This window comes from Centruroides sculpturatus, unplaced genomic scaffold (genome assembly GCF_000671375.1).
Source record: "Centruroides sculpturatus isolate CEXI.00-Female unplaced genomic scaffold, Cexi_2.0 scaffold57, whole genome shotgun sequence".
Classification (NCBI taxonomy): domain Eukaryota; kingdom Metazoa; phylum Arthropoda; class Arachnida; order Scorpiones; family Buthidae; genus Centruroides; species Centruroides sculpturatus.
This window is the reverse complement of record NW_019384382.1, coordinates 1284122-1303678: the sequence shown is the minus strand read 5'-3', so window position 1 is coordinate 1303678 and position 19557 is coordinate 1284122. Positions and strand designations below refer to the sequence as shown.

Below are 19557 nucleotides of genomic sequence, written 5' to 3'. Positions count from 1 at the left end.
CTCTTGTCATTTTTTGATCAAACCCGATATAAACAGGTTGCTTCCAATTCGAAAAAAGACCTCTTATCATGACGACTTGCATTTGATTGTAAGGTCCTAGAACTTCATCTGCAGAGACGTCATACTCTTCAACTGCCTTAATTTTTACTTCATCAAATGAAAGCACCACTGTTTTTTCAAAAGGTGTAAAATTTTCTCCAGCCAATTTCAACATTAATAAGACATCTTTCAATATTCCTTCTCGTAAATTTACTTGAGATGCCCATTTTTTCAATGACGATACACATGGCAAAGGATAATGCAGTTTATTTTTTAAATATAAGTAGCATTTTTTGCTGTAATACCTTAATGTTAAGGCTATAGACATATCTTCTGTGTTCCAGTTAACTCGTTTTTTCTTTTTTGATAGTAATGAAATTTGATTTTTTGTAAAGACCTGTGTCAACAAATCTGCAGCCATTTGGTTTGATTTTTGTACATTTGGACGATAGATATTTCTTCTTTTGTAATATCGTAATAAATCGTTTAATACTTTTATTCTTTTTTTATGATCTTCTTTCAATTTTTCATATTCTGATTTTAAAACATTATATTCTTCTAACAGCTTCTTATATTTAATTTCGTAATGACATTCATCTTGAAGATTGTTACTATTGTTATCAGTATTTGTTAAAAGATCATTAACTTCTTCTTTTTGTTTTCTTTTTGAACTTCTTCTTTCTCGTTCCGTAACTGTTGGGTTCATTCTATCCGGAAGATTTAATGTAGGGATAGCTGTTTTCTTCAGAATCTTTCTTTCTGGTAAACCTGAAATAGAAAATATTCTGGAGTTTTATACTAAAACAAACAAATTAAACATTCACGCGCCAAAACAAGTAATATATATGAATGAACTGTACTTATGACTTACCCAACAATTCATTTCGTAAATCTCTTTCATAATCACTTTGAACAAAATGAACAGAACATATTCTACTTGTATCTGGATTAAATTTATCGCTCCTTTTGCAACGATTAATCCATTCAGACCTAATTCTTTTAGAAATTAAGTCTTTTTGTCTAGGAAACACATGAAACGTTACACTTTCTCCTTTAGCTTTTACTGCAAAAAAGTTATTATTGCAACCATACACAGCACACCTAGTACCCGGCATTTTATTCTTCACCTAACATAAAAATATAGCTTTAAATATTTAATGACTTATATTTAAATCATCTTACCTTATAAAAAATTTAGTCAAATAAAACAATTACAGAAATATTAAAATAAATCACTTCGTTAATCACAAAATTGGACGAATATTAAAAGCGAAAACTAAACATGTGCACACCCTGCTCTAGGTAAACAAAGAGATCAGGACACGTGCTGACGTCACTAACTTGCCATTCCTGGCTAACATTGTAGTATAGGGATCTGGCTATCCTTGTAGTATATTGTCCTTGGACCCGGACGGCAGGTGAGGTTTGATCGAACAGAAGTTCCTGACGCATGCGTATGTCATTTTGCGAAGAATAATGTGCAGTGCATACCGGTTCTAAATCAATTATGATGACAGAGTTCCATTGGATATTGCATGTGTATATGAACACGAAACACAAAAATCGTACAATCAAAAAAAAAAAAGATCAACAGGTTGTGCACGATATCCCCGGATAAAATTAATAGTTCACCCGGATGCCGGATGGTAACACTATTCCGTGCTCATTTCAATCGGTCCGAATCGTAGGTGCAACGAAAATATTAAATAAAATGGTTCAAATTTTTACAAGATATTATTATTATTTATTGTGAAATTTTGCCGCCCCTGCCGTCCCCACTATGCTACGCTATTGGACTCACCGTCTGGTCGAACTATCAATTTTACCTGGGGATATCGTGCGCAACCTGACGACCTTTTTTTTCATTCGTATTCATATACACCTCCAATATCCGATAGAGCTATTTTAAAAAGGTGGTAACACTAGCATGGAATTTTTCATTACTTATTCTGTGACGAAACCAGTGGCGTGCCGTGACATTTGATAATAGGGAAGCTGTGTTTCTATAAGAAGCCGACTTCCAGGGGCAATCAGTCTGCAATGGTCTAGGGTCCATTCGTATTCGTTTGTTCGATAAGCCAGTAAAAACCGTAGACTTCTCTAAATGTATTTTTAATTAATACATTATCTAACGCACCTAATAAATAAGCAAGTTCAATATAATTAACTCTCTTATATTAGATTTAATAGATTCCCCATGCCCTCTAAATGCCAATTCTCGCTTCGATAACATCTACTAATTAAAATATATCTATTAGCCGTAACTATCTTGTTATAATTTTCAATATATATTTTATATTGTGTACTAATGTTAAATTCTATTCTATTTTGATTTCCAAATTGCTTCAATTTTACGAAAGAATCGATGCGAGATTTAGGATTTTCGTGTCTTTTGCCAGCTTTACTCAAATTATTTAAATCGTCAAAGCCAATCTCATTCTACACACTAATTTTATTTGAAAATAGTAGGCAAGGCCAACAAAACAAATTTTGCATTTTTATGCATCCACAAAGCCATTTTATATCTTCATAAATTTTATCATGAAAATGTCGAACAAATTTTTTCTTTTTCATTATATGGTCTCGAGCCAAAACTTTTTGAAATAAATTTTCGATATCACAATTACATTCTAAATTGCTAGCTATAATATAAGGGCTAAAATTAAAAATAAAATTATAAAAACTTACTTGTTAAAATAAAATGTGTGATGATATACAATTATACATACCTGGTACAAAATATTCAATTGTATGAATATACTTTTAAAGAAAATTATAAATATAGTTTTGTGAAGAAACGTACATAAAAATAACATAAAATAGTCTTTACTTTTTAAATATTAAAACAATCCACCTAGTTAAAATTGCTCCCTACCAGTGGCTCGTGGATGGAATCAGAGACGGTCTTGGTAGGTGTGCGGTGCGGTGCATGCTTGCCAAATCCCGAGGGTGCCGATACCGGTTAATGTCTCTTTTGTCTCATCACTAGTATATCTCAAAGGACGCGACAGGGTTGTTGTAAATTTTAAACGTTTCTCATCATAGCTGTAAAAATCTAAATTTGTTAAACTTAAAAGTCATTTGTTTTCTAACTACTGTAATTCGTTTTAAGACCAGGTGTCCACGGAAATTTCCAAAATTTACAACTTTTACTCACTTTCATTGAACTGGAAAAATTTCTGTCTTTATTACATCTAATATTACGAAGAAATCAGTCCCACTGTACTCGGCTAGATATTGGTCCGGTTAGGCTTTTGTTTAAGTAAAATTCCGGCTCTTTCATCAGGGTTTTGTTTACGTCCCCAATTCCCTAATCGCTTAATTATTTAACTACTTCTTAAGTAGAAATAAGTCGAAACCAGTTACTTTGTACTCGAATATTTGTAGTCTCGGGAAAAAAGTGGAAAGACAAATTTTTACGACAACGGATACATAAATCGTAAATTTAAGGAAAATAAATTCTAGAGCCTTTTCTGTACCTGGTGCATCTCTCTCATTCATTAAATTTAGTTGTAAATGACGCTGTCGAAGTAACGGTTAATTTTTTAACATTATACAAGAATTGTACACGTTTTTTTCTACATCCCCTTAAAGATGGGATGTACGAAATCGTAATATCACTGGTTTAACATCGAAATCCGTGAGTAATATAAAATCGGAGAGCGGAATAAATATATCAAATATTTTAATGGATTTTTTAAACTCCTGTCAACTATACAGAACTATCGTAAAAACATACCAGTAAATTCTTATCGGTTGGGTTAAGTTATAAATCTACTCGTTATTCACGTAATCGAAATATCTAGTGGGCAGGCGGCTAACAGCCCAGAACCGGTCCTTGATAGAATTGGAATCGTTATACGTGTGCAGCTTCCACCCAAGGTCGTAGGCTTCCACCGGCTAAACCGGGTGAGGTTGGTGCTCTGTAAAGCGCATGCGCAAATCTGGCTTTTCGTAATCTGAAAATACAGGAGATTCCACTCCGCCACTAATATTGTAATATACAATAGCAATTTTTTTCCACGTGTAGTATAGAAATTTGTAATAAGATACGTAATGCGGTTATAATAAAATATTGTGCGATTATTTTCATATAATTAAAATTAATATTTATTTATTTTTTAGAGAATACGAGGGAAGCGGCGCTTCCAACGCTTCTAATGACGGCACGCCACTGGACGAAACTGAATTTTAGTCTTTTAAATTGAGATACCTAAATAAGGGGACGGCGAAATTTTCCTATGCCCCGGGCGGCTGACACCCACGCTACGCCACTGAGTGGCGCACTCAGGATTTAATCTTGGGGAGCCGAGTTAAACGGATTAAAACTTTTTAATGCAAATTTAAAATTTAATAAAATACCCTTATGTGACTGTTATAAATAGTGTAGAAATAGAAGACACGATACAATATTAATTAGGCCGGCCGGATGGCCGAGCGATCAAGGTTGCAGCCCGCCGCTCTGGGGAACCCGGGCTCGAATCCAAACGGGTCAAAAAATCCCCAGGTATTTTTCGGGGAATTTTCGACCGTTCGGATATGTCGGGTCCCGGCACTCACCACGGCAGCCCCATTGTGGGGCTGGCCGAACCCCATAATGGGCTTGCGAAAAGACGCCATCTTAATGCCCACAGAGTTAAAAAAATTAATAATTAATATTAATTAGGCCAGAATCTCCATATAAACCCCGAAAGAAAGAAGATATTAATTAATTAGGTAAAGATTATTGGAAAACTTTTTAGTGTTTCCCCGTTTTTCTTTGGAGAGTGCCAGGGCCTATTCGCCTCCTCTGGCTGTGCCCCTGATATTATGGGCAGCGCCGTAACTAGCCTTTTATGCGCCCGGTGCGAGCTTCTGTAACTACGCCCCAAAACTATGACTCATTTCTGCGTCCAGGTCATTTCTGCGCCCTGTGCCTGGCACCGCCCTTGTTACGGCACTGATTATGGGATCGACCAGGCCCACAATGATGAGAGCTGGATGATGAGAGGTGCGGCCTGATTTATACAGAACAGATCACCTCCCGAAAAATTTCTGGGGTTTGTCGACCGGTCCGGATTCGATACCGTCCCCAGTAGGCTGCCACCTTATTAATCACTCGGCCATCCGGTCACCTATGAGGGGATCAGGGAATTGTCTGCGTTAGAATTTTTTTAGTGACATTATTGGTGTACGAATTTGTTCTTATACAGAGTACGCATACTTACTATTGTTTTGTTTGTACACAAAAATGCGATAAGTGGACGAACTGACGAGAGGAGATAACTTTCTAAGTGAAACTGGTCCCTTTTTAGGTGTTACAAATATGAAGACAATCTGGAGACGCGAACGACCACTGGTTGTTGCCAATTACCAGTGTTCAATGATTTTAATTGAATAATTTAAAAATAATTATGCAATAAGCAACTTTATCTTAAAAGTAAAGTTGGCTACAAGTAAATGCATCGAAATTCGGTTTATTTAACAACTTACCAAACATTATCTGTTAGTATTTTCCGGGAAAATATTGTCATTGGTCAAACTTTGATCCTCCGTTTTTCTTGGCGTTGTACGATTATCTAATTACAAAAACATCAGAAAAAGAAGGAATAAAATTCTGTATGTATGTGTGTGTTTTAGCCTATATTTTGTTTAATATGTTATTATTCATATGTTTTAGTCTTATGTTATTATTCATTAGTTTTCAGAAGAAGTGACCTACATGAACTACAGGACAGCGGGTAGAATGCGTTTTGCAGGGCATGTACTTCATCTGCCGGAGGAATACTGTAGTCTAAACTTCAAATTATGAAGAAATACATCCTGAGTTATTACAAAAATTGTAACCATATGCAAATAATGTAGATACTCGTAACTACTACCAGAGGGCCAGAAGCAGTTTAAAAAGTCGATAAAAATGAAAATGGTGAAGGACCAGACCCTAAAGACTGGGAGGTTCGTCGTGGGTTCGCGCCACGGTCGGACAGGCTGGCTGCTTGGAGTTTTCCGGGTTTTCTCCTTGCCAATAACGACTGAATAGGAGGCCAGTTCCCCATAAAAGTCCTCCCGGAAGGCATTATTTCCCGCGCGCGCGATTAGGCCGTTCAGGTACGGCTGGCTCATCGGTCGCATAGCGATCATACAGAAGTCTATCGGAGAAAGAGCCTATTTGAGCTATAATCTCCATATTAACACCTGCAAGAAGAAGAAGAAAATGGTGAAGAATTTCTTTGTGTTTTTAATTGTAAAAGTGTCAGAAACCTACAAGAAAAGGCTGACACTTTTTAACCTTGTGAAGTTTTTTTTACCAATTTTTACCTGTGTTTAAGAAGAGTTCTTCAAAGCAAATTTTTTAAGACTGTTACTTCTGTGGTAGTGTAAAAAAAGGATAAAGATAAACTCAAAAGTTATTTTGACTTTTTGTAAATAGTCTAAACTTCAAATTATGAAGAAATACATCCTGAGTTATTACAAAAAATAATAATTGTTATTATTATTATGTATAATATAATTTGTTTGTATGTATATAAATTTTTAACGTATAATAAATTGATATAATAGCACAATTTAATAGTTGTATTATTATGTCAGTTTTGTTCCTTGTCATTTATTTAACTAAATATCAAACTCAGCGTTTTTAAAACACTTAATAAAATATTAAACACCTTCCATCGCTGAGAAATGTTTATTTAATAAAATACGTTCGAAGTCATTTACACCCGAGGATGGTTTATTTCATGAGGCTGAAAATGTTAGTGTTTTATTAAATAAACATTTCTCAGCGATGGAAGGTGTTTAATGTTTTATTACGTATCATTTATTTATTTATAGTTATTATTAAATTAATTCAGTGTCATTTACTTTAATGTTTTATTAAGTGTCATTTATTTATCCATAAACCTGGTTTTGAGTTTAAATAAAAGCTTTTTCATTCTTATAATTAAATTCATATAGAAAATTATGAAGTCGAACTCGAAGGTTATATATCTTTCAATAAAAAGAAAACATTAGTCCTCACAGCGATTCGACCTAACGCTCTTGAAGTGACTGCAATGCCCCTGGTGGTAACATTTGTCTCTAGTTGATTTTAGCAACGACCGAAAATAGGTAGTCAAAAGACCAGTTAATCTACCGACTCTGATCAGAGTCTCCTTTCCATTTCTGCCACTGATATTTGCCATTGGCATTTATACTATTTTTAAGAAACTCTGTATTTCTAAAGTTGCATTATATTTGAAATAGTTTAATTATACTGAGAACATATTCAAATTTACATCCTGCTTCTAAACGAAGATTCATTCGATAAAATTGGCAGTTATGGCAGTGATTCAGCGCCAAGTAAAAAATATCACTGGCTAACTACAGTATATGTACATGTACCAGTATAGTACAGGAATCAGAGTTACTGATTTTCGAAGTTTTTCTTCCTTCCCAAATGCCTAAAATAATTTTGAATATTTGATTTTTAAAAAAATTGTTTTTTTTAAGTAGTGTGCAAAATTTCAGGATTTTCTATAAAAAGATTGTTGAAATTGAAAAGTGCAAAACTCGCGAAAAACAGCTGTAGTTTTATTTTTCAATTGAGTTACAGTAGAGCATCGATTATCGGACTCAATTGAGGACTCAGGTTGGTCGGATAACTGAAAAATCGGATAACCGAAAAAAATGAAAAAAATACATTATTAGTATATCCCATGTAATTAGTATATCGCTATTAACCGACTTCGCATTGAATTTTCATCGATGTTAAGCCTAACAAATTTTTTTAAAAAATAATAATCGTCGCTATCGTATCGTTAAAAATTATTTTTAAATTATTTTATTGCTCACAAAACAAACAACCACTCATAATTAGAAAATTAAGTCTCGTTTAAATACTGGCCTCCCTTTAATGGTCGAGCCGTGTCCCAAGCTAAAACACGCAAAAATTTAACAAAAATAATATTAAAGTAGCCAAGACATAGCCAAATATTGTAGCGCCACATCACTAACGGACATTTTAAATTTGCCAACTAGAACGATCGGTTAACCGATGTGACGGTTAATCGGGGGTCGGATAATCGATGCTTTACTGTATTATGAAAACACTGTTATAACTCACTAGAAAGATTGCAATCTTATAAAAACAATTTGGACGTAATTCCACCGTTTCTAGTTATGGTATATATAGTTCATAAAATAATAAAAGTTTTAAGGGGGATTGAGCTTTGTTGGATGTCCGAAGAGTGGAGGGGTTACGGAAACTTGGACAAATTGGCACGATGGGAGAGGGGGGATAAAAATTTCAAGAAAAATGCGAACGTAATTTAAGGACAGTTCCTTAGTGCCCTCAAGGTGGAAAGAACCAAAAATAAAATAAACCGACAACCAGTGGCTCGACTTTCCCAGCAACATTTGGTGACGCCATCTGTTATCATATTTTATTTTTAAAATTTTTAATATTTTTAACTATTTCAAATGGCAAAAAGTTTGATTTTGAAGAAAGGGATGGATTTTATTTAAAAAAAAATTGTAAACGCTAGTAACGAATAAAATCGTCAATAAGTCCTATGATACTAGAGATATGCACGACCCCCATTATCTCCACCACCCTTCTACCTTTAACCACAAAATTTAATAGGAGTAATTCCCCTAATAAACAAACCTCCCTGCAAAATTTCAGAAATTTTCGACGAAAAGCATGGGAATTATTAAGCTTTAAACAAAGTGAACAAATCGTGCCGCACACACACTAACATCCATGCATACAGAAATTATACCCAAAATTTTTTTTCATTTCTCGACGTTTTAAAAGGTGTCCTAAGCCCAAAAATGTAAAAATCTTGCGAGGTCATTTTTTGACCGATCGTGTGAGGACCCAAACGGGGTCCGAAAGGAGGCCATTAACGACTTTTTAAATGAGTCAAGTTTCGTAGGGCGAAAGAGCGAACTTAAAGATCGGATTTAAACAATGAACCTTTTGTCTTGTTAAAAGATTTTAAACAATAGATAAAGTCGAAGAAAACGAGGTTGGAGAGGAGTCGTGTTCTGACGCGACGTTGACCTCTCCCGCGCCCTTCCTGAAGTTTCGAATTGTCACCATGTGACGAGGAGAGACCAATGGAGAGGCGACCGCGGTGGAAAAATCGATAAAACCGCGTTTTCGGGAATTTTACGGGGGCTTGGTTTTTGGTGTGTAGTGCTCACCTGTCGGAATTTGGTGGTCCCGACCGAGACACAACGAAGGCTCTTTCGACGACCTAGGAACTGGTTTCGCTAACCCGTCCACTCTAGAATCGCCGAGGTTCGACTTGTCAACCGAAGACATCACTACAAGTGCTGGTGCGTGCCCCGGGGCCATCGTTCTCTGCGTCCACAGTGCTGAAAGCTCCCCAGGGACCGATCGAGCATTCGAACTTTCCGATTTTTGGGAACTGTTACAGAAACCCATCGTTGGATAGGCTCTTGTCCGACTTATTGGATTGTTGTAAGAACGATTTATGTATATTATTAAACAGTTTTATATGGTAAACCTGTCTCTGTGAGTCATTCCGCGCCCACACGACAGTATTGACCGCTCGGCTGTCGAAAACACCTCACCCCTAATCGGCTGACCTCACAATCGCCATACTTTCCCCTCTCATATAACAGCCAGGAAAGTAAAACGAAGAAACAAATTAGTTGTTTGGCTATTTTTTTATGTCTTCACTTGTTTAAATTAAATCGTTTCTCGAAGAATGCTTTGTTTATTAGTTAGCAAACAGCATTATAAACAAGTCATTAATCTCTAGCCAAGACGCTAAATGGCTGAACGAGAAGAGGAGGAGTAGAAAATAGAAATTTGAATACTTTTAGATATATAATGGATAACATTATGCCGGATTTTTATAGTAATAGATCTGCTGCAATTTTACAGTTATATTCATGTACAGTATGGCTGAGGAGAGTCTTCGTGACCGTAATGTATATCAATAATAAAAGTTGCTTATCAAACATCAAAATGTCATTGTGATGTTCCTAACAGCAGTGTAATAAGTCTGCACATATATCTCTACGAGTTTAGTGATTGAGGAATCCTAATGTGAATACATTTTGAGACAAGAAGCTTGAATTGAAAGAAATTTTCTGTTATAGCGTTTTCATGTCCTCTTCTCTTCCGCTTTTGTTATTTTAAATAAATTAAAATAAAATACAGTACAAAAGTAGTTTCTTGATAATGCCGTTTGCTAACGAATGAGCAAAAGATTCTCCGAGAATTAATATAAAAAAGAAATGATAATGTAAAATAAAACCGAATAATATGTAATTAGCTACATGAAAACACGTTTATAGCCAGCTACTTCTTAAAGTGTAATCCCACTTTAATTTAACACCAGAACAGTAATTCAAAACAGTAAAATTGCATTTAAAAAAAATGAAATAATTATATTTTAAAAATTACTAAAATAAAAACGATAAATAAATCANATCGAAAATATTGATTTTAAAAATCCAAGAAATTATTTAGCTATAGAAAACATGTATTTTGGAGCAAAAGTCGTCGCTTCAATGACGCGACTGAACCTTACAGATGAACAGATTAAATTTTTTCGACTACGTTGTTTGGATTTTTACATTGAAGGTTGCACCCAAATTACTGCTAGATTTCCTCTTAAAAACAACTCTATAAAAAAATTTCGTTTTTTGAACCCAACCGTTGTCAAAAGTGGGACTATACATACAATTACAGATGTTGCCTTGTTATTTCCTAATCTTATAACTGATCGCGAGCTTCAAAGTTTAGATTCCGAATGGAGACTATTAAGAAATAATCAAGAAATACAATCATTTAGCAATGATGTGCAAGTTTTCTGGCAAAATATTAAAACTATTACTCTAGGCGATAAAACACTTGTTTTTCCAGTGTTGTCTCGTTTTGTTGAGAATATCTTGTGTCTGCCTCATTCTTCAGCTAATGTGGAAAGAATATTTTCGTCAATAAATTTGTTAAAAACGAAACAAAGAAATAAACTGAGCTCTGAAACAATTACTGGCTTACTTTTAACTAAACAATTAATTGGAAAAAATTACTGTTACGATTTTCCTGTAAAAGATAATTTAATTTCAAAAATAACAAACAGTGTGTTAAAAAACATACAAACGGAAGATATTGAATAATAATAATTATTATTATTAATATCCGATAAATAAAAGGTAATTTTTTGTTAGAAAAAGAAGACAAAATATACCTACTTAAATTAGTAAATTATTATTTTTTTATGTAAGTGTTCTGTGTTAGTTTTTTGTTGTTTTTTATAGTTTATAATAAAATAAATAACGAAAAAAGTGTTATTGTTTATGTGCAACCCCCTTACTGCCACAAAAAGTCGATCTACCAAAAAACTACCGAAATCTACTGAAAATTGCCCAAGTAATCTACCGATGGCAAGCAAATCGGCGTGGCAACATTGCTCATTATTTCCGAGTACTGAAGCGTGTTACATGTGTTGTGCCTCTGTAATGCAATCCGTAGGAAATGTGTATCTGTTTACTGAGTGTGGATGAGAAAGATAGGTAATGTACTTTAATGTCTTTTAACAGAAATTATATGAAGGCACAATTGCAGATATGAATCTATTAAATACACGTATTTGTGTACGTATGTATTAATATTTTCTCTTTAACAATTTTTCCGCGATGAAGAAGTTGTGTTAAATACTTGTTTTCACAATGCAATAATAATGTTTAATTTTGAAAAAAAAAAAAAATTGAATTTTATGACGTTTTACATTCTCTTACAAATTGAATATTTAAAGATTATTAATACAGTATTTATTTTTATAAGGAGTTAGATCACGTGGATGAGAAATCTGTTATATGTAATCTGTAAAGTGTGCTTTGTCTTAACTCATTTCTTACTTGTTAGAAATTTCTTTCGTGATTTCTAAATAGATTACATTCATTTTACTATGTAATTTGAATTTTTGCAACTGTTTTTATCTTTTTAGTTAAATGTGAAATTAATTTATTGATTAAAATGTTAAAGTTATCAATTTTATTTTCAGATTTCAAAAATGCCATATTTTATATGTACTTATGTAATAAGTATTGAACTTCAAAATAAGTAGCAATATGCTAATGCTGTGCAATTAGAATTATAAGAATGATATAATTAAAGGTTGTAAATAAATAAAGTGGGCACTTTTGCCAATTCAGTATACTGTAATAGGGGGCTAAGTGTACCATCATGACACTGTCCATTTCTTACACGTTGATATAACTGCAAATCCTAGGAAATTGTATTTGGAGAGTAAGGTGCATTAGCCATAACCTTATCATCATAAGACAAGACAAACAAGTAAAGATTATTTTTATTTGTGATTTTACTATAAAATTCAGTTTAATATATTAATTAATCAATATTTTGTTTTTCTATAATGGTTTGTTTATAATAGTTTGAAATGCAGAAATATGAAAAATGAAAGAATTCACAATCTGTTGATTATGGTATCTCTTATTGTTGCTTCATTTATATTATATACAGGAGTACTGTGGGAAATGATAACATCAGACAATGTAGTAGGTAAGTTTTTAAACTTACTAGAAAATTTTAAACAAAAATATGTATAAATAGTTTTATTGTACTGTAGTGTTAACATTTAAACCTGGTTAAATTAATATGCATTAGTGAAAATAAGATTAACTATTTATTACTACAGATTTAAGTGACTTATAGCATATCACTCAAATTTCTTGAAGCCATTTAAGAATCAATGATCTTATTAGTTTGACATAAATCATCAATCTTTTCTTTCTAAATCGATAATAATACCGGTAATTAAATTTTTCCTTAGATCAATTTTCTGTATCTTTTCTCATTTGCATTCAATATTCAATTTTTTTTTTAGTTACCTCTAGGGATATACTGTACTTATGTACAAGACATCCACTTCAAATCTCCAAGTTAATTTTGATAAAAAGCATAAAAAATCACAAGGTAGAAAATATAATGATAAATATAATAATGGTCAAGTAAAAGATACTTTGGTCCCAGGTTCATGAAGAAATTGTAGTCACCTTATCTAAGATAAAATTATATTAAATTATGCTGTATTCAGTAAACTAACAATTTGGGTTATACCAAATATCTTCTTTTGTCTTATTGTGCATAGGTGCAGGATTAAAATTGTTATATTATTACTAATTAAAAATATTAAATGTTTTTTGTTCTATTGGTCAAGCTCCCCAGATTTGGAAAAATGCTGTATGGCTGGTCAGGGCTATTGTGATGCAAAGTATAGTTTAGTATTCTTTTTTTATATTTTACAGTATTACAATGCTTGTGTTTAAACAGATCACTTATATACATTTGATTTACATTTATATATAGTTTTTTTACTTTGATATCTTTAAAGGGCCAGTAGTACAGCCAGAAATTTAGTGATGGGGATGCAAATAAAATACAGTAGAACCTCCATTATCCGGACCTCCATTATACGGATTTTCGATTATCCGGATTGTTCAAAATAAACAAAAATTTTACGAATTTGCTGATTTGCACTTGGCGAATTACGACACTGTTTATGTACGTGATGGAATGCATAACTTTTTTTGTTTCAACAACGTCTCACCCAGCACAGTGGTCGTAAACTCTTAAATATATTTTACGTAGTAATAAAAATATAACTTGACATACGTATTTATAAATAATTTATATTCAAATTACATCATTTCTATGACCAAGGGCGGCGTAAGGCATGGACGACGTGGGCCACCGCCTATGCCTCGCGGTCCGAAGGGCCTCGCGCCTCGAAGGTTTATGCATTACTTAAAAGCCGCGAACGCGACGAAAAAATTTTACTCGTCATAAAACGATAAATAGTTTGTCAAATTTTTATTCATAAAAATGCAGTTTCAACTGCTTTTTATTTTATAAAATCCGTCTTCTTGCGCCACCAGAGGGCCTTTTAAACAATAGGTAGTCTGTTAGCGTTGGTCAGTAGTAGTCCAAATTCAATACGAACGTTTGTTTCTTGAAAATTTGATCACGATTTAAATACAGTATTTACTTTTAATATTACCGATATGTCATCGAAAAGAAAACGTGTTGTATTATCATTAAAAGACAAATTAAAGTATTTGTTTCGATTATCCGGATTTTTCCTTATCCGGACTACCTTCATCCCCAATTAGTCCGGATAATCGAGGTTCTACTGTACTGTAAGAAATATGGAAAATATTTGAATAAAATTGCAATGCAGAATATGTAAAATTATGTGTTACATATTTTATTGATTATGACTTGTTTATACCAATCAAATCTATTATATAAATAATAAATCATGTGAAATCACTGAATAAACCATAGAACAAATACAATAATTAATATAATCATAATAATTTATCTTAAATAGTAATCAAATAATTTTAAAATAAGACATTCTACAACCAATAACCGGTGCAAAGTATGGCTAAGCAATAACAATAAAACAAACATTTTCATAACTGTTTGAAGGAATTTTGCACATGCATTCCATGTCATAAATTTCTTCATTTGAACTCTTCATCTTACTGTTTGATTTTATATTCAAATTTTATATTCTTGATTGAATTTGGAAGATCCATCTTATTTAGAATTAAGAAAACCTGAGAAAGAACCCAGAAGGGTTATGAAAACGTTTGTTTTTTATTGCTTAGCTGTACTTCGCACCAGTTTTTAGTTGTATAGAGTCTTATTTTATCATTGTCATATTCTAGAATAGTATTTTTGAACAAATAAGTAAAACTTGTGAGGATATCTTACTTATTAAAAGAAAAACTAGTAGTGTTTTAAATGTTATGGAGTTCAAATGTCACTATTGCTAAATTTTTGTTTTATAGTTCATTTTATGCAATGAAAGTTTTATTTATGATTAAGCTAATAGTCAAGCATTATTATACTCTGAGATACATTTAAAATAAAATATGATAACAGATGATGTCACCAAATGTTGCCAGGAAAGTTGAGCAACTTGTTGCTGGCTTATTTTATTTTTGATTCTTTCTGCTTTGAAGACACTAATGGACTGTCCATAAATTACATCCATAAATCATTGAACAAATCATAAATACAGTTTGGGTCATTAGTTTCATATGAATGTGAAAGGCAAAAATCATATTTTATTATGTTATTAAATATTTGAAAACTACAGGTTGTACAGTTTAAATTTATATTTATGCAGTGACTTTCTTTAGTTTACTTTACACTTACATGTAAACAAATTTCAATTGTTAAAGAAATGAATATTAATAACAGGGGGTGCAATTGTTTCCTTGAACTTCCTGTCTGCATCACTTGTTCCACTTATCTACATATGATAGATCCAGTGGCGTACCGTGGGTGTGAGCCGCCCGGGGCGGAGGAAAATTTCGCCCCCCTTATTTAGGTATTTCAAGTTAAAAAACCAAAATTCAGTTTTGTCACAGAACAAGCAATGAAAAATTCAGCGATAGTGCAGCGACTTGTTTAAAATAGTTTTATTGGATATTAGTGGTGTATATGCACGCGAATGAATCGTACAAGCAAAAAAAAAAAAAAAAAAACGGTCAACAGGTTTCGCAGGATTTCCTCGGATGAAAAAATTACTAGTTCACCAGGACGGCGAGCCGATTTCTGGATTGTTCGGATGATAGCACTATCGTAAGCGCGATGCAAGTTTAAATTAGGATGTTTCAAATATTTACAAGATATTATTATTATTTATTGTGAAATTTTGCCGCCCCCCTAAAATGTGCCGCCCGGGGCGGACCGCCCCTGTTGCCCCCACTACGGTATGCCACTGGATAGATCCACTGCATATAACTGTGTAGATCATATATCTTTTGTCATCCAATCCTACTGATCTTTAGAACTAACACTAAGCAGTCAAACATGAACAGTAACAAAAAATCTTTATTAAAAAGGTCTGAACTGTCACCAACATCCTTGGGCAACACCCGGGCATATCCAACGAACTTTCATGCCTTTTTCTTTTCGATATTGCCAGCCAACTCTCGTTGGCAAGTGTTGCCAGATAGTGTTTGGGATCTCTGGTGCTGGCAACCACATTCTGTTTGATGTATCCCTGAGTTGTATCACCTAACATCCTAACATTAAACTATTAAAGAAAATCATAAGTATAGAATTTTTCAATTCAATGTAGTTCTTTATGAGAAATTATTCTTTTTTGGTTTATATTAAACAAAATAAATTATCTTTTTTATTGTAATTCATTTTATAATGTATATATATATATATATATAACTGATTTTTATTACTATTCTTTTTTCTTACAGTTTTAGTTTTACAAGTGACATCTGTTCTTTCTTTTTCAATATTGATAAAAATGTTTTTATTATGGATACGAGAATTCAAATGTTCCTGTTTTTATATTGACAAAAACATTTTTAACATTGTTAAGAAATTTCAAGTTAACAAATTATGGATTTTTTTAGGAATATTTAATATGGTAATTATTTATAAAAATCAATAATAATTTTGATATACATAATTTATAATAATCAAAAATAGCTTTAGTTATTTTTTAAATTTATTTAAAATTTTCTAGTTGTCCATGTTTTACTACAAAGCTGCATTTGATGTATTTTTTTGTGTTGGGGTATTTGTTGTTGGATTTTATTTATTTCTTCAAGTAAGTTTTTAAAATTTTATTTTGTAATTTTTCTCATAAGATATATTATTGTGTTAGGCTAAAAGACTGAAATCGCTTATTGATAAAAAAAAAAAAAATGGCCACAATGCATTGTGGTCGTTTCAAAATGGCCATGAAGCAAAATTTACGTCATGGCTTTCATGATATTTGACCACTACACGCTGTGGTGATTAAGAAAAGCCATAATGCATTCTGAACGTTAGCCGATGATGCAACCACGATACAGGATCATACAACACACAGTGGTTTGTAACTTTAAAATACGGATTCTAGGCTTGAAATATTTTTATTTACAATTTTTAATGCCGAACAACATTAGTTCTACAAGTTTTCCTAGAAATTTAATTTTCATACTTAAAAAAATTTCAAAGATAAAATATATGGAGAAGAATACACATTTGTTTCTTTTGTTTTGCTAAAAAGTGCTAAAGCTCTAATTACATATACAGTGAAAACTGCTTAGGTGACCACCTGCATTCAACGGGCATCTGTGAAAATGGCAAAAATTTCTGGCAACAAATAGTTTATCCATACAGTCTTCGTATAAGTTACCTGTATTAAATGACCACCTGTGTAATGCAACTGCAGGCATCGATTTTTGGTCCAAAACAACATACAACAACTGTAATAAGTGACCACTTCCGCAAATATATCTGGTCTAAACTATTGTTCAACAATGTTTCCCCCCCTCCTAATATGATGAATTGATTTAAACTCTCATTTGAACCCACCTCAGGCACTTCTCCCACCCTTGAAATTAGGTGCAGGTGTTAATAAATTAGTCTGGCAACAAAGGAAATTTATTTCAGTTTGTTCGAAATTGTTTAAAAAATGAAAGAAATGCAAAGTGCTGTCTTTAGAAGATCGTGTTAAAGTTATCACAACAGCAATTAGCAGCAAAGTTTAACTGTGGGAAAACGAAATTTATTTTATTGTAGACCTACAATATTTTCCTTGGGGGGTATAAAATATTGTACATGATACAATTAATCAGCTGATCTCATCGTTTGATAAAATTTATTTTTATTTATTTATTTATTTTGAAGCTCATATACAGTACATGTGTGATAAATAGTTTCTGTATCAACCTACCTTATTTCCACAATATTTTTAGAAAAATTATATCCAAGTAATTTTTGCACGCAAAATATTCAAAAAATAATAAACGCATTAATGCAAAAATCAGTTTTACAGGCAACCTTCCTTTTTCGATTCCGCAATGACAATCGAGGAATGTAATGAAATTGTATAATGAAAAAATAATAATAAAATCGTTTTATTATTAACTAGCAGGTGGACCCGGTGTTGCTCGGGCAAAAGTAACGATAGCGAAGATTAAGATTATGACGTTATAGTCAACCTTACCCATTTTCACAGAATGCAAAAATTGAATCCCCCGTTTCCAGACTAATTAGAGAATTTTTACATGGGTCTAAAAATATCTTCAATTTCCTGCAAAAATGAAAACCAACTGCACTTTCTCTTAAAACGTCGCTTTCTCTTAACAATTCCATTGTTATGTAACACTTTCATTGTTACTTAACACTTCTATTGTTGATGGAAGTGTTAAGCTTAATCCTGTCCCTCTCCCCCAGGAGGGCATTTCGAAAAATCCCTTCTTAGTGTGCGTTTTCGTGACGTACCCTAACTGTGTACCAAATTTCAGCTTCCAACTCCTAACCGTTTGGGCTCTGCGCTGATTATTATTATCAACTCGTCTCGATTATATATATAGATTAATAATTTTTCCTATTATACTTTAGAAAATATTTTTAAAAAATACAGTATTTTTAAAGTTAAAATAAGATTAAACTAATGAATACCAAAAACCAAAGTGATGTAGAGATATGACGTGCTTGTATATCGATGATGTAATACACATAACTGAGGAACAAATGAAAACAACCAAGTTGAATTAAGTCAGAAAAAAGAAAGTGTGCATTATAATCTAGAAAATGCAACTATTGTATTAATTTTTAAAATATTGGTATTAAATTTTTAGTCTTTGAGCCTAACATATATAATTATAGAATATGGATGGTAAATAGTGACTATTGTTACTATCTGTAATGTAATAATTATATGGGTTGGACCACTTTAATTAATTTAGTGGAATAACTTGAAAAATATGTTTCTACAAAAAAGTCATAAAATCAAAAATATTAAACTATAAGAGGGCCAGAAATGGAACTGTCAGTTTCATCATAGATGGCACTAGAATTGGTGAAAATGGGATCAACTTCTCTCTCTTAAATGGGAACCACCTCCTTTTACTGTACATTGTGATTCTACATCAAAAATAAACAATCTTTTATCTAAAACATTTTTTCAGATGATGTACTAATCAGAAATTTTGAGTGTTTAAAGTTTTATGTAGCCACCACATTGTACAAGCATGCAGAGCCGGCCCTACCATAGGGCGAACTGAGCAGCCGCTCCAGGCGCTAAGTCCTAGGGGGCGCCTCAGTGGTAAAGAAAATTAAAGGAAAAAATATTTTTTTTCACTTTTCGATATTTTAATTGCAAGCGTGTGGCCAGTATATGAATGGCCTTATCTGTTGAGACGCGCGTGGGCGGGGTTCCAACCCCGCCTAGGTTACAGGCAGGGATGCCACCTGCGGTGACAACTCTGCTGGCACCGCAGGCACCGCTGTTTTAGTTGGCGAGTCCACTTCGAAGCGCCGGCACGAATCCAACCAGAATCTCCATATTAGAAAAAGCCTAACTGAACCAATCTCTAGCCGAGTACAGTGGGACTGATTTCTTCGAAATATTAGATGTAATAAAGACAGACATTTTTCCAGTTCGACGAGAGTGACCGAAAAGTTGTAAATTTTGGGAATTTCCGTGGACAACACCTGGTCCTAAAACGAATTAGTTAGAAAACAAA

At 32.9% G+C, this 19557-nt stretch overlaps 2 protein-coding genes across 4 annotated transcripts in view; both read left to right on the top strand.

Annotated features, from left to right (window-relative positions):
- Window positions 1–10458: 10458 nt before the first annotated feature.
- LOC111617917 lies at window positions 10459–11158 on the top strand (the record flags this gene model as incomplete). Its single annotated transcript, XM_023359282.1, has 1 exon — window positions 10459–11158. A coding segment is annotated over one exon (696 nt), but the record flags the coding sequence as incomplete, so codon positions are not given.
- Window positions 11159–11462: 304 nt separating this feature from the next.
- Window positions 11463–19557, top strand: part of LOC111617947 (stimulator of interferon genes protein-like) — a 22339-nt gene continuing 14244 nt past the window's right edge. Inside the window, exons 1-5 of one of the 3 annotated variants that reach the window (XM_023359346.1) lie at window positions 11463–11550; window positions 12042–12334; window positions 12521–12559; window positions 16291–16463; window positions 16563–16646. In XM_023359346.1, the coding sequence (XP_023215114.1) occupies window positions 12535–12559; window positions 16291–16463; window positions 16563–16646 (282 nt within the window). In that variant the 5' untranslated portion in view covers window positions 11463–11550; window positions 12042–12334; window positions 12521–12534. Of the gene's footprint in view, window positions 11632–12041; window positions 12335–12431; window positions 12560–16290; window positions 16464–16562; window positions 16647–19557 lie in introns of all 3 variants that reach the window. The other 2 variants (XM_023359344.1, XM_023359345.1) reach the window with 2 other exon arrangements.